Source organism: Hipposideros armiger, unplaced genomic scaffold, assembly GCF_001890085.2.
Source record: "Hipposideros armiger isolate ML-2016 unplaced genomic scaffold, ASM189008v1 scaffold_296, whole genome shotgun sequence".
NCBI lineage: Eukaryota > Metazoa > Chordata > Mammalia > Chiroptera > Hipposideridae > Hipposideros > Hipposideros armiger.
The window spans coordinates 1,654,932-1,679,287 of NW_017731646.1; the positions used below are offsets into that span (position 1 = coordinate 1,654,932).

General features: G+C 43.7%; 1 protein-coding gene across 4 annotated transcripts in view; it reads right to left on the reverse strand.

The window, feature by feature from the left end:
* Positions 1–24,356, reverse strand: part of MCC (MCC regulator of Wnt signaling pathway) — a 429,609-nt gene that overhangs the window by 43,560 nt on the left and 361,693 nt on the right. For all 4 annotated transcript variants that reach the window (XM_019659132.1, XM_019659130.1, XM_019659131.1 and 1 more), the window contains 5 exons: positions 23,447–23,610; positions 21,226–21,432; positions 3,929–4,075; positions 2,894–2,983; positions 1,685–1,833 (listed from right to left, as the gene is read on the reverse strand). In XM_019659132.1, coding sequence (XP_019514677.1) covers positions 1,685–1,833; positions 2,894–2,983; positions 3,929–4,075; positions 21,226–21,432; positions 23,447–23,610 — 757 coding nt within the window. The remainder of the gene's footprint in view (positions 1–1,684; positions 1,834–2,893; positions 2,984–3,928; positions 4,076–21,225; positions 21,433–23,446; positions 23,611–24,356) is intronic.

Consider the following 24,356-nt stretch of genomic DNA (forward strand, 5'->3'; position numbering starts at 1 on the left):
TCCAACTTTGAGATAGGTATTACTAGTTAAATAACATATGTGAGGACATATTGGTAGATTATTTCTAAGAACTCCCATGTTGTAGCAGCAGCTATGATCACAGAGAGGACAATGGAGGTGAGGTCAAAGGGCAGGGCTGAGAATCTTGTGTAGGCTGTTTAATAACTCTGGACTTAAGACAAGTCACTCATCTTGGACGCCTTTATTTTCTCATTTGTAAAATGGGACTATTCTTCTGCTACCAGACACTTCCGATTACGGTGAACTACTGCTCGAGCAACGTCGACCAAGGTGTCCACCTGTAGACATTTTTTTGGCACCCCCAGTATTTCCCTCTTCTTTCGACTCCCCTAGGTGCACATAATTGGTAAGAAAGGAACCTCCCCCGAGTTCAACCAGAAAGCAGGCTTGTTAAATCCCAGAATCTGTAGAGAGGAGATCCTCACTGAACAGAGAGCCCCCGAAGGCATCTGACTTCATTAAATTACAAAGGGCATATCTGATTCCATTTTTAAGCACTCCCTGTAATACTGAGAGGGCTGCTTCTTTCCTGCTACAAGGTAATCATCAGAATTGTCACTTTTAAGTATTTTGGATTTAATAAGGAAACCATTTAATTTCAAGATTCAAAATTATCTAGATTGGCACATTTCCTCAGTTCTCAAGCACTGTATGAAACAGCTTCAAATCAGGGAGGACTAACACGGTAATTCAATTTATTCAGGTTTGCCATACGCAAGGGGAATGGCATTAAGCAATGGTGGATGGGGAGCGGTATCTGCATTTCTTCCTGGTTAGTTCATTAGCCTTTCCAATTCTTACTATGTTCTCTAGGTCAAGGAAGCCAGGCCAAACTCGAATCAATTCGACAGTCCATTCTGCCACTGTGGGACCAATTCTGAGTCAGCGTGGTTACCATGGTTTGGCCCTGGTCCTTCCCCTTTGCTTTTTTAGCAGCGCTCTCTCATCATTGGGATGACATATGAGCCAGACTTTGGCCAGAGGCCGGAGTGCAAACTCAAACAACCCCTGTTGTAAAACTTGGGAAGAATCCATAAAACTGGGTATATAGTAAAATTATTCTAAGTGGATGGCATATAGGGACTGGGGATTGTGCACATGTGCAAAGAACATAAACAAAATTAGGCAGCCCTCAGTTAGAGCACGGTTAGACCAGCACGCCTGGTCAATTGGTTTGTCTTTGCTGGTCCCTGGTGCCTCCCTCCAGGCGCCCCTGGGGTGCTGACTCAACATTCCAGAACTTCTCTGTGGTTCTCGGCAGCACGGGACTGCATGCTTGGTAGCTATCTTGTCATTCTGACCTACTTGTCATTCCGTATAAACTGCTCCAGAAATTGCAGCACAATTTCTGAGACAGTGCCAAATGAAAAGGCTGGGCCCCTGGTTCATAAAGCAAGAATTTAAAACGGTGACAGCAGAGCAGTAAAGCACGCATGGGTCCTTCTAAGCATGAGATCCTGTGCATTTGAACGCACACGTCTCCTGCCCATGAAGCCAGCCCTGACTGCTGTAAGCGCTCTTCTGCTGAGCAAGATGGTGGAAACTCCCACCCACCAGCCTGATGGTATCATTTTACAACACACAGGCCAACCTGAGTCGGTCTTTGCAAAGCGGAAGGAGGGCAGCTCCCATCACCACTCCAATATACAGGATTTCTCCTTACCTGTTCAACCGCTCCGTTTCCACCTCAAACTCTCTAATTTTGCTTTCAGAGATGGCAGATCCATGTGAGTAGAGTGTTTGGAAGATTTCTTGGATGTTGGAGCAGTCCTGAAGAGAGTGGGCCAGGTGTTCCGCCACGCTGCTGGATACCTGTACAGGTGAGCATTAATCCCCTTCACTTCAAGGACACAGGTCCCCAGTCATGTTTTGCATGCAAAACAATTTAAAGCTGATTTTCCTCAAGGATTACCATGATGTTTTTCAGTTTGTGTAATATGATTCTAGGATAAAAAGCTAACTATGACTGTGAAAGCAATACATAAACAGGATCAAAATACAGCTGCATCCTTCAAACGCATGCTGCTTGGGGATTATGCCTCTTTAGAGTCCCTAAAATTTTGGATATTGAGAAGAGTCGAGACTCCCTTCCCCCTCCCTGGACGCCTGCCACTCCAGGCTCCTGTCTCTGGCTGCTATGGCCAAGGAGAGTGGCCGACTCCTTTATTTTCATAATTTGAATTTGGCATGGAATCGGGATGCATGCAATTTTTGCTGAGCACCGAATTCTAAATTAGGGCCTTAAAAGTCTATTCAGGCTCTCCCAACCCCTGAAATAGCTTGCTCTCCCAGCCTTGTCCCCAATCATAACGTTCCCATATCTCCCAGGGAACCCAAACTACTCTCTTCCCACCATCCATCAGCTTACAACCCCAGGGGGGTTCGCAGGCTCTACAAATGAACGCTCAGGTACTAAGCTAGAAGGTTCTGGTCTGTCATAGCACTGGACCATGCTTCCAAGGCAGCGTTTATCACCACTGGAGAGCACATTGCCTTTCAAGAGGGCTATACAAAAGGTGAAGTTCTTTTAGAGCGTCCTGACTCACTCAGTCTCTGGGGAGCAGAGTGATATGAAGCAGATAGTTCAAGACTTTCATCTACATCACCAGTAACTAGACTTAAATCATTTCTTTCTGAATGGTTTTAAGTAGAGAGGAAAAAAAAAAATCTCCCTTAAAGCTGAAGAAGTAATTCGCCATGTGGAAACCACTGCACATTTTCATCTGACCCTTTGGAAGGAAATCAGGTATGATTTATTATTATAATTAACAGGTTTACGGGAGGTGAACCCTGGAAGTTCTTCCATCGTCTCTAAGCCACTGTCTGTGCATCTATTGGGGACTCTCTTGCCTGGCTTCTCATGACCACTCACCCCAATGCTGCTGATCTCTGAGCCCAGGACTGGCCGATCAGACGACGAAGATTCGGACCTGGTCTTTGATAGCTTCACCCTCTCCGCAATCTAAAATAAACAAAACAAGTTATCCATAAATGATATATCGCTCTACAGATAAACTGTTGAGACTGTGTATATAGGACTATTGTTTAACCATGGCAACTAATCTGATCAATTTCTTAAAAACATAACTCACTTGTCTAATTTTTCTATGATCCACTTAATCCCAGGTTTTTCAATCTCAGCATGACTGACATTTTGGGTTGGTTGGCTATTCTCTGTGGTGGGGGCTATTCTGTACATTGTAGGGTGTTTAGCAACACCCCTGGCTTCTGGCCACAAGATGCCAGTAGCACTCCAGTAGTGACCATCAAAAATGTCTCCAGACATTGCCGAATATCCCTTGGGGGACAAAATCACTTCTGGTTGAGAAACACTGGTTTGGCTTAAGTTATTCAACTTGATAGTTGAGAATCAACCTTCTTGTGGAAATCAGCAGGCTACCAGGGAAGAGGAAATGTATCATTTGAAAAATTTTTCTGGGGTAGATTCAACATATGAGTCTGGGGCTGTGGCAGAGAACGGGTGGGGCTGTTTCTCACAACTGCCATGGCCTGCCCATCATAATCTATTTTTCTGTTGGCAGGGCTGTCTGTCCTATGAGAGGAGATTATGGTTCATCACTCAGGGTCCCCTCCTGGGCTGAACCTTAGTCCTCGAGAGTATCTCTCTATCTACCCCTCTATATTGTAGAGCCTGACAAAATGTCTTACTCTCCACAATGACTTGTCAGCTGTGACATACTCCAGCCGGCTGATTAATGAGCCAGAGTCCAGGTTGCAGCTGAGAGAGACTTAAAACTATTAGTGGGTTATCTCTCCCTGTGCTCGAGTCTGGGGAAGCCCCTTGGGGCCGTCTGAGCTAATTCACATGCCTGCATAGAGGCCATGCTTGGTAGAGACTGGTGCTTCCAGATAACAGGAGGTGTTCCCGCCGTCCCCTGGAGCTCACCTTGGCGATGGGAATGTCATTGCTACTGCTGCTTGTGCTCAGCTCCCCGGTGCTGGGGTTAACTGGGCGATTGGTGGAAGTGAGGCGGCCAGGGCTGGAGGGCCCTGTGGCCTGCACGCTCTGTAGTCGAGTTTGAAGCTCTCGCACCTGAAATAATAATGCCTTTAGACACAGCTGGTGGTTTCCTTGACCAAAGAGCAAAATAGCCAGATGGGTGGATGGTAGGGCTTTCATTTATGTTGAGGGATTAGCTTCACTAAAACGCAAAATTGGTTGAGTCCACATAAAAGTCACTGTATTCTTAACTAGGCCTGCCATTGGCCACCATCTGCTCTTCACCAGCACGTGGTGACCATGCTATATAAGGCACCGGAAGCTTCCAGCAGAGGTAGAATGACTGTTATCTTTAAGGACTGTTGATTCATTCAGCCTCCCGTGCCTGATGCCTGATGCTGTTCTGGGTACTGCAGAGAGAGAAGCCAGGATGAAACCTCCACTCCATGGAACTCGGAGCTCAGAGGAGAGAGACAAATTTCAACACAAGTGCACATGAGTGCTCGCTAGAGTGCTGTAGGAAGCAGAAAAGAGGGGGAATGTACCTCCATCTGAAGTCATCAGAGAAGGGTTAAGGAGGGAGCGGTACCAAGCAGAGTCTTACAGGTGAACAGGGTTGTAACAGGTGTGTAAGGGGCTGGCTTTGGTGGTGGTTGTGGGTGAGTCGGGGCAGGAAGAACAGCTTGCTCAAGAGTCCAGGCATCAGGATGACATGCTGTGTTTGAAGAATTGCAAGTCATTTAATATGCATGGTGTAGGAGAAAGATCTGCACTGGCAAGGAGGTGAGGCTAAGGTGAAGAGACAGAGATGGCGTGCACAGCTTCCCCCAGGGACTTCAAGATGGGATTAGCCTTGGGGTGGTGGGAAGGAATACCTAAACAGCCCTTTTGTATAAAAATAAAAGACAGGGTCCTTTGAATGACATTTAAAACACACATTTACCTGCACAGAATTTAAATGTTCAAATCCCATTTCTCTATGGTTACAGCTCAGTGACAAAAGAAGTGTTCCAAGTAAGTGAAGACAGTTGTTAGAAATTGGTCTTTCTGATGACCTTGACCACAGTTCTATCATTGGGTACGGCATCTATCTTAAAGGACAACCTGGCTGTAGCACCCAAGGGCCCTTACAATGGGTACCAGGTCCTACTGGGAAGAATTACCACCAGGCCATCTAAGGCACGGCTTCCCAAACGTGTAGGCGCACCAGGATGCCCTGGAAGGCTTGTTAAAACCCACCCTAGGGATTCTAATTTAGTACATGGAGACAAAGCCCAGGATGTGTCTAACAAGCTCCCAGGAGATGCTGATGCTCCCGGTCAGGGGCCCACATCTTGAGCAGCACTGACCTAAGGGACTCCCAGGGCCACGCAGCACCTTAGTCCCAGAGACAGGAGGAGCAGAGTCACACCCCTGCCTGCCCTGGCGCCAAAACCCTTCTAGGCAAACCCTTCTCTAAAAGCAACTGGAAAGCTTTTCATATTCAATATCTTGGATGTCTCCATCTTGCTAAATTGGGAACCAAAAGTAATTGAAATTTCAATAATTCATATACATATTAGAAGCCAAAATAGGAAAATTCCCTCGGAACAAATTGCATTCAGCAGTGAAACAGCTAAAAAGTGCCCACCGCTCTGCTGCAGCTTCCAGGAACAGTGGGTTGATGGAAATGCATGTTGTTCTCATCGCACGCTAGACACAGGGCTAACCTCAAAATAGTTTAAAGGCTAGAAAACACGTGCCTGTTGAAGCCAAATAGTATTGCTGGTGAGAGATCACGGGGCTCATTCAGGAATGGTGCCCAACACACCAAGAATGTACCCGTCGTGTGGTGTGGATGCCACAATTCACTGCATGGCGAGAGGAGAGGGCCTGTTTCCCCATCAGGCCACCTTCCTGGCACCCGGGAAACCTGCCTGGTGAAGACCATGGGTGTCAATTTCCATTGCTGTGAAAGTCTGATGAGGCGCTGGATAATTAACAATGTTAACACCACTCCAAAGAGCTAAAGAGTGTCTGACTCTTTCACAAAACAATCAGTGATCTCTCCCTAGATTCTCAATTGGCCCACTCATCTTGCTTTCTAAAAACGCAAATCGTCCTGGGCAATTTATAAAAACTTCATTAAAACTTCCCGTTTTGGGGCCGGCTGAGTGGCTCAGTTGGTTAAGAGCTCGCTCCAGAGTGCGAGCTCTGAGCAACAGCGGTTTGAGTCCCGGCCCGAGCTGAGCAGCAGCTGAGCTGCCAACAGGTGGCAAGATGGCGCAGCTAAAAAAAACAAAACAAAAAAAAACAACCAAAAAAAACTTCCCCCCCCTTTTTTTTTTAAACATTCCTTCTAATCACTAAAGTAAAACCTGTTCAGTATGGAAAATTTAGATGGCACTGAAAAATAAAAACAGAGTACCCATGTGATTTCTTACTATACACGGACAATTGCTTCTAGTCATTTTCTACAGTGTGTTTATGCCACATACTTGAAATAATTTCTAAATCTAAATGCCCATTTTCATTTAAAAATCTTTGGACCCAGAGAACATCTTTGAAAACCAAAAGGAGTGGAATGAGCCTGTCATGGAAAGAAAGAAAGATAGCTCGTTAAGTTAAATAGCCTTCTCTCTGCTCTTGGTTTGGGGATGAGGGTGGGTCTTAATTTCAATGAATAAATGCACAGAAAGGAAGGCTACAATTTATTTGCTGGTTCAGCCCAGGTAAGGTTTAGGAGGGGGAGAGACACCGCTATTAGAGGCTCACTTTTATACTCACCCATCATAGTAGGTTGGACTGTGTTCCCCCCAAAGATATATCTAAGTGCTAAGCCCCCCAGTACCTGTAAATGTGACCTTAATTTGAAATATGGTCTTTGGAGATGCAATTAAATTAAGGCTCTCAAGATGAGATCATCCTGGATTTAGGGTGGGCCCGCAATCTAATGACTAGTGTCCTTGTAAGGAAAAGGAGGGGGAGATTTGAGGCAGACACAGAGAAGAAGGTCATGTGAAGATGGAGGCAGAGATTGCCACAAATCAAAGAACACCAGGAGCTACCAAAAGCTGGAAGAAGAAGAAAGGATTCTCCTCTAGAGACTGTGGAGGGAGTACAACTCTGCCAACAACTTGATTTTGTGAACTCCAGAACTGTGAAAGAATACATTTCTGTTGCTTTATGTCACCAAGTTTGAGGTAATTAACTAATATATCCATCTTTTATTGAGGATATTTTATTAAAGAAAAATATGTTTCTCTCTACAAAATATGTGGTTTGGAGTCAGGCAGGAATCACAGCTCCTTTAAGCTAGGAATCGGTATGTGTAGGAAAGTCATTCATCCCCCATTACAGAAATTCTCAATTGAAGCTCTTCAACATGATTTTAAGAGAACATGATTTTCAGGGGCCATTTTCTTATTTCTCCTAAAGTTAGTATGTAGCCAGTCCCCAACTCGATGCCCAGAAGAGAAGTTAATCTGTTGCATACACTGGAAACCTGGTAGAGTATGAAGGTAAGATTCTTGTCTTTCAGGGGTTCAGAATCTAGCCAAATATGACAATGTGAAACATGCTCTGAAAAGGGATATCAACGAGGAGTGTCAATGTGTAAAGGAAATATCCCCTCTGCCTTCCCAGAGTAAGAAATGCTGGGCTTCAACCCTGAAGGCTCAGTAGTTCGTTCAACAAGCAAATGAAAAGGAAAAGGTGATGGGAGAGGCTCTGAAGGATTCAAGGAAGGAAATGACATTAAAATGCTAGGACTCTGCTTCTCTCATTTATACTTTAATGACTCCCGAAGGAGAACGGGGTTTTATAAAAATTGTTTGATCACAGAACAGAATGGACTGGAGTGAGGAAGAAAAAGGAGGTGAGTCAAGAGCTGCACTGATAGTGCAGGTGAGAAATGCTGAGGGCTCAAACTCAGTCAGTGAAGTGGAAGTGAAAATGGCAAAACACACGCTAGACCATCATTGTCCACTAGAATTTCCAGTAATGATGGAAATGTTCTATAGTTGCACTGTCCACTATGGCAGCCACTAGCCTCATGTGGCTAGTGAGCACTTCCAATGTGCCCAGTGTACTCGAGAAACTGAACTTTTAATTGTATTCTGTTTTCATCTATTTAAATTCAAATTTAAATAGCTGTATGTTGTTAGTAGCTACTGTATTGGTCCGTGCAGTTCTAACTGTTCAAGGAAGTAAAAAAATAACCCAAACTTGTGGCTGGGGTGACTTAGTGGATCACGGTGCTACTCAGCAAAACAGGGAAAATATAAGAAGGAGTTGCTTTTCCAGAGAGAAATCAAGGTGCCAGCTTCGGACGTGTTGAATTTGGGGAAGCCATTGGGTATGTGAGTGGAGCTATTCAGTCAACAATTGGAAATACAATCTGAGAAAAGGAGATCAGAAATGGATGTAGAGTTTAGGAATTCTGTGTGTGGATGAGGTTGCCCATGGAAGAGGCTGGGCAGTGGTGGTGCAAGGAGAGAGCCTATATATAGCTAATTGGATGGAGGGATAAACAGAGGACAGTAAGAAGGAAGTGCTTTTGCTCTGGGGGACAAAGGAAAGAGGTGAGCGTACGCAAGAAGGAAAGTGAGTTGGCAGGTTGGAAAATGAGGATGGGAAACAGAGGGGTTCCCATCTGATGGTTTCTGTCTTTTTAAGAGAAAAGAATTAAGGCGCTCTGCTAGGAGTGAGGGAAGGAATAACAGATGTCAGAAATGAGGGAGAAAGCTGACCTAGGACCAAAAAAGACGGGGGAAAAAAAGCTTACGCAGCACTGAGAACTCAGCTGAGCTCTTTCATTCAAGAGGGTAAATTCAATAAATGCACCGTTTGCTCCAAACTCTGGAAGCCTCATGAAAATAATAGCAAAGAATAAAAAAGATTAAAACCATAACAGTGAAAAGAATGTGCTTGGGGTATTAGCAGAAAAAAGATTTGGGCACATTCTTTAAAGGCAAAGTACAAGGAAGAGAACTGATGGAAGAAACAGAATGGAAAAAGCTGGGTTCTATAAAATATACAAGAGGAGGTGTCCAATCTACTCAGAAAAAGGCTGGCAGGGTTTAGGCTCCACTTTGGCAGATACTACGAGGGACAAGAATGAGAAGCAGGCTGGAAACAGGAGGAGTAACTCTCTGCAGACAGAACAAATGAACGTTTCCAGCATCGGACAGGCTCAGCTAAAGTAAACAGGCACGCCTCCTTTTAAAAGTGCATAGAAATGCTGCATAAAAAGGAACAATGAGAAAGAAATCCACTGCCAAGTTCAAAAGAAAGGCAGTAAAATCTCCAGATGCCAGAAAGGAAGTGAAAAATAAAGCTAAAGCGTCTAGGAGGGGAGGTAGTGCCTCAGTAAGCCATGGGAATTGAGAGCGAGGATGGTACGGCCAGGCCAGGAAGGGCAGATGAAGCCCTGGCCCCTGCAAGTCAGGCTGTTTGAGCTGAACCTCCCACATAAAGCTTGGAGCCTTCCTGCCCCGCCCATCTGTGAAAAGTAGATGAAGAGAGCTGCCCATGAAGCCAGAAAGCTAAGCCCTGGAGCTGTGTAGAAGGGTCAACCATAAAAAATTAAAATCCCAGACCTGTGACACATTTGAGTGTGGAGTCCAAATGTATACTATATGCAATACTGTGGGGCCCTAATGTTATAAATAAAAATTGAAAACTGGTCTCGATTTTTCCAGGCCACCCACTGCCTCAGAGACCTGATTTGTAAGTCACCTAATATCATTAGCGAACAGGGGACTTAAGGCTCCCATGACTGGGAGCCCAGGGCCGTAAAGCTGCTAGACATGGAGGTATGATGGCAGAGAGAGAAGGATGAAACAAGAGAGTCAGCAATCTAAATCAAGAGATAAATTCACCCGGGAAGAAATGAAAATAGACAGTAAAATATGTCACAATAAATACATTTGGGATCCTTAAAGTGATAAAAGAAATTTTCATAAAGAATAAGAAATTATGAAACAAAAATAGGAAAATATCAAAGAAGACTAGGTGGGTGAGAGAAAAAAAAGCCAGGGGAAAATGTAATCAATGAAATAAAATCAGTGTGCTGGTGAACCTCTAGACTGCATAAAAGTGAAAAGAGAGTTAGTGAACTGGAACATAATGCAGAGAAATTAGTTCAGAACACAGCATGTGGAGCTAAAGAGATACAAAATATGCAAGTGTTGATGACAGACACAAATGATCGACTGAGGCTTCAACATATTCTTAAAGGAGTTCCAGAAGAAGGGAATACAGGGCATGCCAGAGATACACTATTTGAAAAGAAAGTAGATGAGTTTTCCAGGTATGGAGACAGACACAAGTCTTGAGACGGAATTATCACATCAGGTGCTAAGTAAGTCTGGCAGTTTTTCAGTATCTTGGCAAATTCTTTGATATTGCCTCTATCAGAAGGTGGAGTCCAATCCTCTCAGCCCCCGTATGTGGCTGGCCTGAGAGATTTCACTGAATACATAGGATGTAGTGGCAGTGATATCACATAACTTCTGAGGCTAGGTTAGAAAAGGTGATATAGTTTTGCCTAGCTCTCTCATGGGATGCTCGTCCTTATATGCTAGCCACTCCATTGGGAGAAAGCTCAGATCACATGGAGAGAATGCTTGGGGGGGCGGTTCTGAACAACAGTCCCTGCTAAGGCCCCAGACAACAGCCAGCTTCATCCAGCAGAATGAGTAAGGAAACCTTGAAGATGATTCTGACACTGGGCACCATCTGACTACAATCATATCTGAACCTAAGTGAGAAATGCCCACTGGAGCCCAGTCACCCCTAGAACCACGCAGATAAGAATAAACGATTGTTGTTTAGGTCTCTAAGTTTGGAGTAGTTTGTTATGCAACTAGAGCTCACTGGAACTTGAGGATAAAAAAATTAACTGCATATCTAGAAATACTGTAGTGCAAAGGTAGGGGGAAGAAGGATAAAGAGATTATCTTAAAAGTTGTCTAGGAGCTGGGTTGCCATGAGTCACCAGCGATGGCGTAGGCTGCAGCCCCTGCTGCAGTGGGTTGCCATGGGCTACCGTGTGTAGCCAGCAGCCACTGTGAGCGGCCAGCAGCCGCAGTGAGCGGCCGTCCAGAAGCCGGCGACTGATCTGCCTCACCCGGGAAAAGCGCAATGATGGTGCCAACTTGGGCCAGTGAAGCAATGTCCTCCACAACTAGAATGAAGAACAAAAGGACAGCAACTTGTCTGTTCCCCTTCCCCCAACTCTCCAGCACTGTCCCCATTTCCCAATAAAAATCTTAAAAAAAAAAAAAGTTGTCTTGTGGGAGAGATAGACTAACTTGGGCTCTGAGGTCAGGGGTGGTGGTCTGTTTCACTCACTGCTGTATTGCCAACACCTTGAACGGTATGTGACACAGCGTCAGTCTCAATATGATCTGTTGAATAATATCATTTAAGAAAAAAAACTCAACCTAAAATCTAATACCTAGCTAGACTACTGTGGTAGGCTGAAAATGGCCTCTAAAGATGCCTACATCCTAATCCTGGAAATCTGTGAATATAGTACCTTAAATGACAAAAGGGTATTTGCAGGAATAGTTAAGAATCTTGAAATGGGAAGATTATCCTGGATTATCTGGTGGACCCAGTAGTCCCAAGGATCCTTGTAAGAGAGAAGTAGGAGAGCCAGAGTTAAAGCAAGTGGTTTGAAGATGCTATGCTGCTGGCTTTGAAGATGGAGCAAGGTGCATGTGTTCAGGCACGCTGGCTGCTTCTACAATATGGACAAGGCTGGGAAGCAGCACTTGCCTAGAGCTCCCAGAAGGAATGCATACTGGAGACACTTTAGTGAGTGAGATGCATTTTGGACTTCTAACCTCCAGAACAATAAGATAATAAATTTGTGTTATTTTAAAGCCACAAAGTTTATGGCGATTTGTTATAGAAGAAAATAGGAAACTATACAATTATCATCAAGAGTGTTGACAAATATAAAGACATTCTCAGACAAAGATTAAGAATTTATCACCCATAGACCTTTGCTGAAAGAACTTCCTAAGGATACATGCTTTTCAGCAACAAGAATGTTAAACCCCCAAAAAATAATGGGATGAAAGAAATAATGGTAAGCACAAAAAACTGGCAGGGCTGTACAGGCAGAAGGAGCCCTCCTAGGCTGCCGGTGAGTGGATGGACTGGCGAGCCATTCTGGAAAGCTGCACTGCAGGACTCGATCCAAGTAAGAATATACACACCCCAGGACTCTGCAACCTCACTCCTGGACATGTATTCCAGAGAAATTCCCACACAGGACTCAAGGGGTCAAGTGTAGGGGTATGTGCCCTGGGACACTGTTTGTGGTAGTGGAAAGTCTGGATGCTGGGCACAGTAAATGTGGGTGAACACCACAGTGGTTAGACACATAGGCCAGATGTGTACACAGCAGTATGGACAGACCTTAAAATTAGAGTGCCGAGGGGAATAAAGAAAAGATGTCTATAGCACAATAGCATTTACGTAAAATAAAAACAACACATAAAACGCTGTGTATAGGGCGCCCCAAAAATGGAGGAAAGTCAATGGGATAGAAAAAGAATAAATAAATTAAAGGAGAGACCTTTCATGGGTCAGTGAGTGTGCCTTTAACAGAGGAATGTATTTAGCTTATCTCGCTGCCCTGCAGGGCCAAATTAAAATAAATAAAGAAAGATGAGAGCTTAAGAGTATAAGAGATGATGTGAAGCCAGAGAGTGAGATACTGGCGATGAAGAATGTGGTGCTTGAGATGTCAGAGGCAAACAAGGTGGTGTGTGTGTGTGTGTGTGTGTGTGTGTGTGTGTGTGTGTGTGTGTGTGTGTTTCTGAAATGGGGTAAGCTACTGGATGTTCAATCTCACAGGACAATTGTAGGAGCACAGGCAAGACGACTGAGTCTGTTGATGAAGTCATCTGTGATTGGTTCACAGAGAAGTGACAAGCAGGAATGAAAAGTGGCACTGGAGTCCTGAGTAGGATTAAAAACATTATTATTAGCCACAAAAGAATGAGTCTGTTCCGCTTATGATACGCAGCAGCGTTCACTGGGTAGGTGTAATTTCAGGCAATTAGGCTGTAAGTCATAATTTCACTGTGTTATGGACATGGTTGAGGTGATTTCTGTACTGTACAAGGGCGAGGATCACTGGGCCGGAAAAGCTCTACTGAATGAGCCTGGGGCTGGCAGATCATCCCTGTGTTGTTCTCTGAAAGCTGCCTCCTGGAAGTGCAGGCTTTGTGGGTATTTTGTAGAGAACCACGCTCTTATTGACGATTTTGGAAACAAATGAAAACTCAGAATGTATTTACAGAAAAAAAAAAATTTACCCCTATAAATCTCGTTTACATAGTGTTTCAGGAAAATAGTATTTTACTGTTAATGGCAATTTTGAGAAGCCTGAATCTGAAGACAAGGAGACACAAAATATAACAGAAGGAAAACAAACCCAACAGCATTTCCATTCTCTGAAGATTTAATAGGTGTATTGTTTCCTCTTTTGTTTCACAGCCCACTGAAGAACCTGGATGGGTTATCAAAATGGCCGCATCAGGGGAAAGATCAGTGTTTTGGCTGTCTTCCTAACTTCTTACCAGCGTTCCAACAAACAGAGTCAGCTATTTTCTTTATAGCCGAGAGTTCACCTATAAACAGCCTGACCTCCTCGCAGGAGCCAGAGGTCCTGGAGGAGGGAGTTTCAGGGTGGAAAAGCCAACACTGGTGCCCACAACAACAAAAGTTACCTCAGCATTTCCATGGCACAAATGTGCGTGAGGCCCTTTTACAGTCACTGGAGCTGTTTCCAAAGAAGACAAGGAAGAATCATCGTTCTGAGGGGTCTTTGCCTTGGATCCCCCTTAAAGCTTCCTCAAACTACAGAGGAGAGGTGACAGGTGTTACCACTCATGCTCGGGTTCAACTCAAGATACACACATGCTCAAAAAGCTTCTCCATGAAGCAAACTCGGTTTGCCGTCACTTTGTGTTGTCTGAGAACACAAAGTGGGGCCCTAAGGAGTCTGGCACACAAATGACTGTAGCAGAGAATGTTTACTAACTTCTGGTCTGCGTGGAAGCAGGAGATAGAATGGGGAAAAGCACGAAGAGAACATAGGATAATAGTTTGAACAACAGAACAATGAAAATTGCATCCCATAGTAGGGCTAGCGGTGCCTACGTTTTCGTGCTAAGAGTTAATGTCAGTGTAAACCAGGGCAAGATTATGAAACTTCTGTGAGCCTCAGCTTTCGCATCTCTAAAAAGGGTACAATAACAGTCCCTATCGCATAGAACTCTGGTGAGGATTAAATGAGATGTGCATAAATAATTGGTCCTCACAAGTATTTGCTTGAAATATTGGGTTGTCGGAAAAGTCATGACGTATTTTTGTATGTTTTTCGTTGCAAAAATGCGTCATGACTTTTCTGACAATCCAATACATTCAGTGTTATAATTTAGGCTTTAAGTCATGCTTTGCCTTCTGAGGCATCTGTTTTTAGTCTGAGAGGGGTATGTTTAGTCTGCAAATGTTCGAAGAATATTAATACTATCAATATTAATAGGTCCTTAAAAATAAGCTCAATTACGATTGCATTGGTAAGCGGTACCTTGTAAAACTATCTGTTTTGCTTCATTGGATGGGCACAGAAGTTGTGCTCCATGCCAGGCAATGCCTCGTTGCCTTTGGAGCCCACGTCCTGCCAGATTCCAGTACAAGCACACCCCTCACCACCCACCCTCCTCCAGCTCATGTGACCCTGTGAGTGGACAGAGCGGGGTTGAGAAGCCCTTGTCTTTGGGACGTAGGGTTCATCACTGCCACACTGGGGTCCCAGGAGGAGCAGGCCAGGTGTGAGCAGAAGGTTCCAGAAAGGCTGAGGTTCTTTCTCCCTCTACCTACAGAGAGAGAGGTAAAGGTGCCCAGACAGGCTCTCAGCTCACATCCAGTGCGCGACTCAAGGGCACGTGCCCTCCCTGAGCACTTGCTGGGATCAAAATGAGGGAGTGTGCTGGGTCCTAAACTCATTCATCGATTCAGTGGCTCATGGAAGGGCCTGCGTGGAGCATGTAGTGCAGGACGAGTCCATTTAGTGCAGGATGAGTTGCCATCAGCCTGGGTTTCCTTGTGAATATACGGAACAGTGCTGTAACCCCAACCCCAAATCTGCATTAGACATGTAGTGCAAGCAAGAAATAAGCTTATCTGGTGTGCTATGCCACTAAAATTTGGGGTGTTAATTTGTTACTGCTGTATAACCTATCCTTATCTGAGTACACCAGCCATGGGGGGGGGACCACCTAAAACTCCCAAATTGAGGTTAGAAGGAGAGTACTAGGGCCAGACCTACTCCTCGAATTTCCCTCCTACATGGCCTGATTAGGGTGCGAAATGTTAAAATGGGGTTCATTTTTACAAATCTCTTCTGAATTTAAACTTAGTGAATACTGGCATCCTCTCCATCATCACATAAACTTTTAAGAAGAAATGGAACAAAAAAGATATGAACCAAATTCTATAAAGGGCTAAAGAGATGGCTGTGCTTGTATATTAATAGCAAGCCATAAAAAAAGCCAGGAGATATAGATCACTGTCCATAGTTCGCCCTTTATTTTTTGTTCCTTTAATTTGAAAATTAAGGAAGAGTATAAAGAAGAAAAATATGCCTATCCTTTCACTGCCTAGATTTAGCTTCTGTGAATATTTCAGTGTATTAGTGTCCCTCCTATCCATGTTTCTACTTCTGTATAGTAAAAATTATACTATAAGAATATATTCATTTCAAAAATAAAGTAGTAGACTTAGAAAAGTTCAAGCATCCTTTGACTTATACCCTTAAAATCCCTTCAAACTATTATTATGAGATTGGTTTACGTTGCTTTGGTCTATTTTAAACATTTTTACATACACACACATATAGTCGATCTAAATTTATACATCCATAAACTCACAGTAAATTAAAGCACGATTTTGCAATCCTGCATTTTCTTTATGCGTATGCTGTGGTCAAGAAAAGCATCATGGAGGGGAAGGCAGAGTGCGAAGAGCTCAGATGGGACCTAAGGCCAAATAAGGTGAAAGAAAGATGAAGATCTTGATTTTACCTATATAAGGCCACAATAATGTTACTTCCAGAAATATCTCCACTGTTACTGATTTTTAGTTAAAAATATCCAAGAGATACTGACTTAGCCTATAAGTGAAGGAGACAATTCAGACAAAGTGAATGGCTGCTTCAGAGACACCCCATTTTCTGGACATTTCAATATGATAATATACATCTTATTTCCCAGTAGGGGAGGGCAGTCTAATGGTAAATGCATGTTGTAAGTAAACTAATTAGTAGAAAGGAGTACATAACAAAACACAAGGTCAACATTTAGGTAATTATTCTTTTTAAGCAGGCCCTTTGGTTTAATTTGGATTCCTCTTTTCAACCTCTGTAAGCATGACAATTGATTGACAAGCACCCTTGGAGATAACGTGCGTAAATACTGAAGGTGGATTTGATCCAGTGTTTAGAAACAGTTCAGTATTTAGGAACTGGCACTAAGATTAAGAACTAAGGGCTCTGGGGGAGGATGTTAGGGTCATATAAGAGGATGCTCCGTAAGTCACCACAGTCAGTAAGTTCATGGGACAAGCGCTAGACACCCCACCCACCAGCTCTGGGATCGCTACTGTATGAGAATGGCTACGGGCAGACGCAGTGTCACTCCATCATGCCTGTCGTAATCCCAAACCTAAAAGTGTCCCAAAGGATAGCAGCCTGATCTCCCTGAAAGAGAAGGAGCTGGAAACTGAGTTCAACCACATGGCCAAGGATTTATCAATCACTCCTACGTAACGAAACCCCAATAAAAACTTTAAATACTGAATGAAGCTTGAATGAATTTCCCTGGTTGGCAGTACCCTGAGTGTTGTCACAAATCACAGCTGAAAGGAGGTAACACCATTCAGGACTCCACGGGGAGAAGACAACTGGAAGCTTTGCATTTGACCCCTTCCAGACCACCTAAGCATCTCTTAGTTTGGCTGGTTCTGATTGGGATCCTTTTTTGCTAATAAAACTGTAATCCTAAATTTATAAAAATTGGCTCCAAGGATTATACGATTGTTACTTGAAAAAGCTTAAGGAGTAAATGGGTCCTGAGAGTGACATTGTATGAAGGACATTTCTCGCTTCTCACCTGCATCCTTCCTTTTGTGCCTCCTTTACCAGGCTCAACGTCCCCCTGTCCCCCCCCACCAAAGGTCACATTACCAGGAATTTAGACTTATTTTCTGTTAAGGAAGATGAGGTGAGAAGGAAGGAAATGGGCAATGTAGCATTCTGAAATTTACCTGTTCTTTCCTCAAGGCACCAAACAGCAGCCATTAAAAAATCTGGAGTTTAAATATATAGGTGTATAGTCACGGGATATGGAGTACAACATAGGGAAGATAGTCAATGAAATTGTAACAGCTATAGAAGATGTCAGGGGTGGCAGTAGCTTGGGGGCTGGGTGATCACTTTATGAGCGATTTCAATGTCTAACTATTACGTTGCTTTATACACCTGAAACTAATACAAAAAAAAAAAACGTTACCATTGGGGGAAACTGGGTGAAGAGTACACAGGACCTCTTTGTACTGCTTTTTAAACTTCCTGTGAATCTATAAGTATTTCAAAACAAAACAATAAGGAAAAGAAATGAATAATCTGGAGTTTAGAGTCCTCATTTACATTTTAAAAGACTTCAGCTGAATTGGGTGGTTCCATTTTTCTTACAAGGGTCCTATGAACACAGAACAACAAAATTCCTTCATAAATATAACACTGCATTTAGGAATCACGAGTGACTGGTCTGGAAAAAACGGACACTTGTATCTTATCACTGGTGGAAGTACTGTCCTACCTCCCCCCGAGCCAGGTTAGTACCCTAACATTAAGGGTTTGAAAGACATTTTGAGGGGAAGTGAGGGAAACAGAGAGAAGGAACTTCAGATTAGGGTGGCTTTTATTTGGTTCAAAAGCATGTGTCTTTTAGCCTCCTGAATTTACTGTGGTAATGACCAGAGAGTCAAAGCAGAAGCCAGGTCCCAAGGCTGAAGGAAGCCCAGGAGAGAGGATGGAATTAATTCTCAGACATGTTGAAAACACCCAGGTGGGGCACAAGGTATAAGGAAGAAACTCTGTTACTACCACCTTATGCCATGAATTTGAAGAACTTTCTGAAGGATTTATATAAAATCTCACAAGGAACTTGTGGGGCCCATTTTTGATTCAAGTCTATGATTCAATGGGACATAGATTTATGAGCTGTGGTCACATCCAATTTGCTTTACCATACTATCTGGGGAAAGCATTGATCATTTTTGCTATATGGCAGTTGACCTAAACAATTAGGTAAAAATGCAAATAATGTGGAGAAGCTGGTCCTGCCCTCACATGTCCCTCCTATGAGCTCCCAGGGTGCCCTCTGCATTCCCTCCTTCCTACTGCTTGACATATACTATTGCAATGACCTGTTTAATTGCCTGTCTCCCCAAAATCTTTCAAGCCATGACTATGTCCTGTTCATCACTGTAACCCCTTTGCCTGGCACAGAGGAGGAGATGACCAATCATGTTTATGAAATGAATAAACGAATGAATGAAGAACAAAAAACTTCCTTTCTAGAGCAACTAATTCTGTCTTGCCTAAAGTAAGTATATTTCTTTAAGTGTGAGGAAATGAATGATTATATTACAGAGCACACAGAAATAAATGATTATCTCATTCAATAATGAGTGGGGACCAATAATAAAAATTGTCTGCCTGTTGTTCCTTAGTTACTGCTCTGCCAAGTAGCCCAATCTGTTAACTGACATTAAGGATCTAATTTAATTAAAGCTTGAACAAGGCTCAGAAAACCTACTGAGAGCACTTTGTTTAATTACAGGCAGGGGGCAAGCACCAATCCTATTGATCTGGTCAGTTCAAATTCTATACAATGAATGTGGGCAGTGAAAAAAAAAATGTGGCCCCAATTGCTTTTCAAGCAACTTTGATGAACTGTAGATTCAAAGCTGCTATCAAGGTAGCAAAGGCCAACCAGCCATGTATCATGTGGTATCACAGGGATGGAAATGAAAGCATACCTCAGTCACTCCACAAAGCTACACATCATGAAGAACAGAAGACAACCAGCCACCCACAAAAGACAGATTCCTCCTCAGGGAAATTAAATATATGGGATGGTGGTGGGTGGAAGTCATCCAGCATTTAAAGTCCCGTCAACTGGCATTCAAAGGCACCTAGCCAATTCTATGAGACCCACAATTATCTTGAAATAAAGAGAAATACATCCAATCGATGGGTATGTTTACAAATGTCTGAAGGCGTTTCCAGTGGAGGAAGAGATACAAGTACCTCCATCTATTTTTATTTGGAGATCATTGAAATATAAATTATATACATTTATATAAAACTATATTAATTGCAAAACTTAAAAGGTAATACGTGTGACCAGAAGAACGGTCATCTAAGCACTTTATGAGTACGAACTAATTTTCCTGCATTGGGTATTATAATTATTCTCCTCACTTCATGGCAGAGTAAGCTAAGCCCAGAGAGGTTAGGTGACTTGCCAAAGACTTATGTGACCTGGTAGGTCAGGCTGTGACCCCAGGCAGACAGGCTCCAGAGCCGTGGCACATAGTGTAGAACCACCACACTATGCTGTTCTTAATCTAACCTCCAGAGTTGGAGAAAATACCCGAAGAAGGGGGACTGGCTTTTTATCTTTTGCTAGTCACAATCCAGTGCTGTCTTGTGCTTAAGTAACTCAAGTGAGAGGACGAAATTTAGTCTAAACCACAACATGTAATTACACCTAAGACCAACATTTCCTTCACAAAACATGCACCCTCAGAAAGGGCACGCTAAGAGCAGGCACATCTAATTAGGGCATTAGTCATAATGATCAGGAAGCACAACACAGGAAATGACAGGTGGTAGGGACCTTAGCACGGGGGAAGTTTCATCAGCTTGTCCAGATAAAGTCTTTGCTGACTGGGATGATTTACACCTGCTGATGCCAAGTATGGAGAATGGCATCCGATATCGCTGGGTGCTGAAAATAAGCTTATGCACATGAGTTGAGACAAAATGGTGTTCAGGTATAAAGAAGGAGGGATGCTGGCCTTTTCATTATGACATCTGCCACAAATAAGGAAAAGAGTTGAACACGTTCAAAAATGGTCATGTCTTCCATGCTCATACCTAATGGTAACTAAGAACGCGTACAGGTATGTGCTTTCCCCCTCTAATTCAACCTTCTCTGTGTGCAAAATTATCAGAGCATAACTAGAAAGCACGCTTCTAATATTGCCAAGATTGAGGAAGAGAGTAAAGCAGGTCTAGTAATTCAAAGTGAAGTTCAGAGGGAATTGTTTCTGACTGAAGAATTCCTTGCTTCACCCCTAGTCCAATCACAGATCAAATTCACAGCCAAACAAAGAAGTGCTTGTGGGTTCTTAAGACAAAAACTCCATCGTTGGAAAACTGAGCTCCTTAACAATTCTGCCAAACCTTTCTATCCTGAAACATCAGCTCCTTTAATAATAGATCTATTCCCTAAACGAAGTGGCTCTCCATCTGCTTCAGGCCATAGCACCACTGGTACCCGGGGGTGAATACCAGGAATTACACATATACGCACAGACATACACACACTTAACACATATATACATACACAGAACACACATATATACATACACACATATACATTTATATGATTTTCTTAACTTCAGTAAGTCTGCACTAGAAGAGATGACAGTTCTCATTAGACTCAGTATAGGTAAGTGAGAGCAGGTGCGATAAACTTAAAGAATTTTATAAGAGAAAATGCAAAGGGGAAAATTCTATATACTTTTGCAAATGATAACATATTATTAGTTTATCTTAAAAGAAGAACGTTTTAATTGAGCTCAGGGAAGACGTGCGTACCCTGGAGAAGGGTTTGAGAATCACTGTGCTGAAATAATTTTACCATCCCCTTAGATTTGTGATTCTAGAGAACAGTGGTTTTTTGTTTGTTTGTTTGTTTTTTTAATTTCACCTTCACACCTCAGCACTTTCAAATTACTTTCAAGAATAACTTCAAACCCAGAAACGGATGGCGACTGCCAAGACTATAAATGCCACGAAACTCCTGGGGCTGCTCTCAGCTCCACAAGCTGGCTTTTCTCACCCGCGGGGAAAGGACCAGACTGGCTGGACCTGGCGTGCTCACCCTTCTGCGGAGCCGGTCCCGCTCCTCCCGGATGGCGTTCATGGTGGCCTTGGTCCTGTTCAGCTCCTCCTCTTTGCTGCACAGCATGGCGGTCAGGCTCTCATTCTCTTCCCTCAGCCCAGCCAGCTCCTTCTCCCAACGAGACCGCTCTTCAGCCAGGTTGGGATACAGGTCCCGGCCGAGTACCCCCTCAATCTCCTCAACTGTCTAGAAAACAGAGCCACAAGACAAGTGAGTGACCTGGGAGAAAGGCGAGGGGAGGAAAAGGCCAGACAGGAGCGAGTGTCCACAGAGGTGTGGGTTCTATAGCCACTCCATCGCAAACGGTAACCATGACCAGTGACACCCCTAAGTCATCCTCTCCCCATTTTAAGATGAGGGTCTATTGCTTGCTTGGGTCCAAGTCTGTGTTACCCAGTAGTTCCCAGAGTAAGAAAAGCACAGTTAGTCTCTTCCTGGCATGATGTCTATCTGGGACGCTAACTGCCAGGTCCACACAAATGTTTATCTCCTTCGTCCACATTCCAGAGTTGGTGATGACACACACAAGCCAACAGCAAGCCAGTTAGTAGTCCTGACCATGCAAATATGAAAGTGCAAAAACTGCGTGCAAAAATCTAACTTGAAGTTTCCTAAATTATAGGCCCCCCCCCCACCACGTTCCAGCTCAGTGATATGATAGGTCACATCCCCAGTTCCAGCTTTAGTGTCACATCCGAATTCAGAGGGTGTGAACAAGGTTCAGTCCCAAGGTGTGAACAACAGAAATATACCTCGGTGACACAGAAAAGAGGAAGCTCATTGTGGAGGTTTCTAGGCAACAGGCATTCAATTAATTAATAAGACAGCTATGAACTAAAAAAGACAGAATCTTAATAGTTCTTGGAGAGTTTAAAAAAAAACCCATTTAAAACATAGTATTAACGGAAAGAAACGTGCATAAAATTATAAGAAAAGGAAGAACTCATTCTGCTTGCTTTCGGAACTACTCATTCACATTTCTTGTTCTTTGGAAAAGCAGGCATAAGCCAAATGGCATGGAAAGAGGAAGGAGAATTACCGTGTGGGGGTAGAAGGCTGGGAAGGGATGTGATGAGAAACAGGTCTTGAAAACAAAAATCGTAAGGGCATGTCACGCACGCGCGCTCCCATGGGTTCCCTGATGAAAACAGTTACCCACATCTTGCTGCCACTTGCCCCATGTTGTGCTTTGTCCTTCCTCTCGAATCTGAGGCCCTCCTCCGGGCCCCACTCTATCCCTTGCTGGTTGGCAGAAATCCTTGGCCTCCTCCTTCCCTCGCAAAGCTGAGGCCAGGGCTGGTACCCATGTTGATAATAAAATCAAATACAGGGCGTGGGAAACTCCAGATAAAGAAATAGCAGTGGTTGCTTCCCCAAACCACACCAGTGATATATTAATAATGGAGATGAATACCAGCTGATAGAAAACCAGCTGTGTTATAAAACATGAGTCACGGTTTACCTTGTGATACCACAGTTTTTTGGTGCCATCCAGGGTTCCTGTTGCTAGAACCTTGGGCCTACTGTCCTAAGACATTTTTTTAAGCAACACATCACATTCTCCCTGTATGGAGGCCCCTCTCAGGCTTTTCACACTGAATCGCTGTGCCTCGGTCGCTGAGCTATGGTGATGGAATATAAAGATACCCGAGGCCCAGCATCAGCAGGACGGGCGTTTCTGTTTTTCATGATGGGTTTGTGCACCCGGAGCAAATCCATCTCCTGCTCCTCCTTACAGGTACGGTGGACGCCGATGAAAGGCGCGGGCCCAGCGCCAATGTGCTCAGGGGACACGACTCACTCAGGCCTGGGACCTCCCGCTTGTTAGCACTGTGACTTCATAACGCTCGCAATAACATTCTAGAGGCCTTAAAGCTTTAATACAACTTCCAAGTTAATCTTTGGGCTATATGAAAAACCACACTCAAATGATGGTTCAATACCAGCAGTTTAAGAGCCTGCAAGAAAATTGTCATTTGTGCTGCAAAGTCAGTGATCTTGGCGGTTGACATAATGACTTTTTCTACTGTAATTCAGCACAACAAAATGTATAGGGCTCCTGCTTCTATCTGGTGGCCCCATCTATACGTACGGCTTTCCTAGAAACACTCATTCCTAACAGGTCCTTGAGAATAGAGGGATATGACCCTTTCCTTCATGTGATCTCAAAGAGCCAAACAGAGGGTGGGGGAGGGTTTACCTTAATAGCCAAGTCGCAGTGCTCACTGGCCGTGGTGAGCTGCTCGATGTGCCTGTCCACCTCGGCCACCGAGAGGCTGCAGCTACTCTTCTTCCTGCAGCAGACGACATTCTCCAGCCCCGTCAGCACTCTCTGCAGTTCCGAGTTCAGGTCGCTGCAGTTATCTGTGAGTGAATGTGGACAGAATGAGTGAAGCAGGCAGGTGTGCAATGAGTCTCCTTCGTTTCGGTTACTATGAGAAACCCATTCCAGTAAAACAGAATGGCAACAGAGCTTGACATGTTCAAGTTGAACACCATGCAGCCTCATCTCACGGGCTGCTGGCATGCCTCTGAGGCTTGGAGCCCACGTGAAACCTTTATTAAGGAATTGAAGACCACAGTCATTTTCTAGATAGCCATGCCATGATGAATTCTCTTGTCTTTCACTCGAAGGCAGCCACATCTGGAGTTTCTTTAGTAAGAACAAAGGAGTATTCTGGAAGGGGCTGCTGGGACTTCAGAAACCTTCTGGCCAAGATTCCCGCTCAGCCACTCAGACAAGCACTGGCTCCAGAAAGGTGTCATAACTTTACTAAGCAAACGAGACCAAAAGCCCCAGAGTTCGCAGAGATACTAGGCATTTTAAAAAATAGAAACTGTAAGAGAAATTCCTTGACCTCAATGAGCTTATAATTAGGACTTTCTCCTGATATAACCAATCAATATACTCTACCATTGCAATGTATTATTTTTTTCTTCTTTCCTTTCACCTTTCTCACCAACCCCAACACTCTTCCCATCCAGCAACCATCATTTTGCTCTCTGTATCTATGTCTATTTCTGTTTTGTTGGTTGGTTTAGTCTGTTCTTTAGATTCCACATATAAGTGAGATCATATGTCTATCATTGCAATTTAACCCACTTCTTCC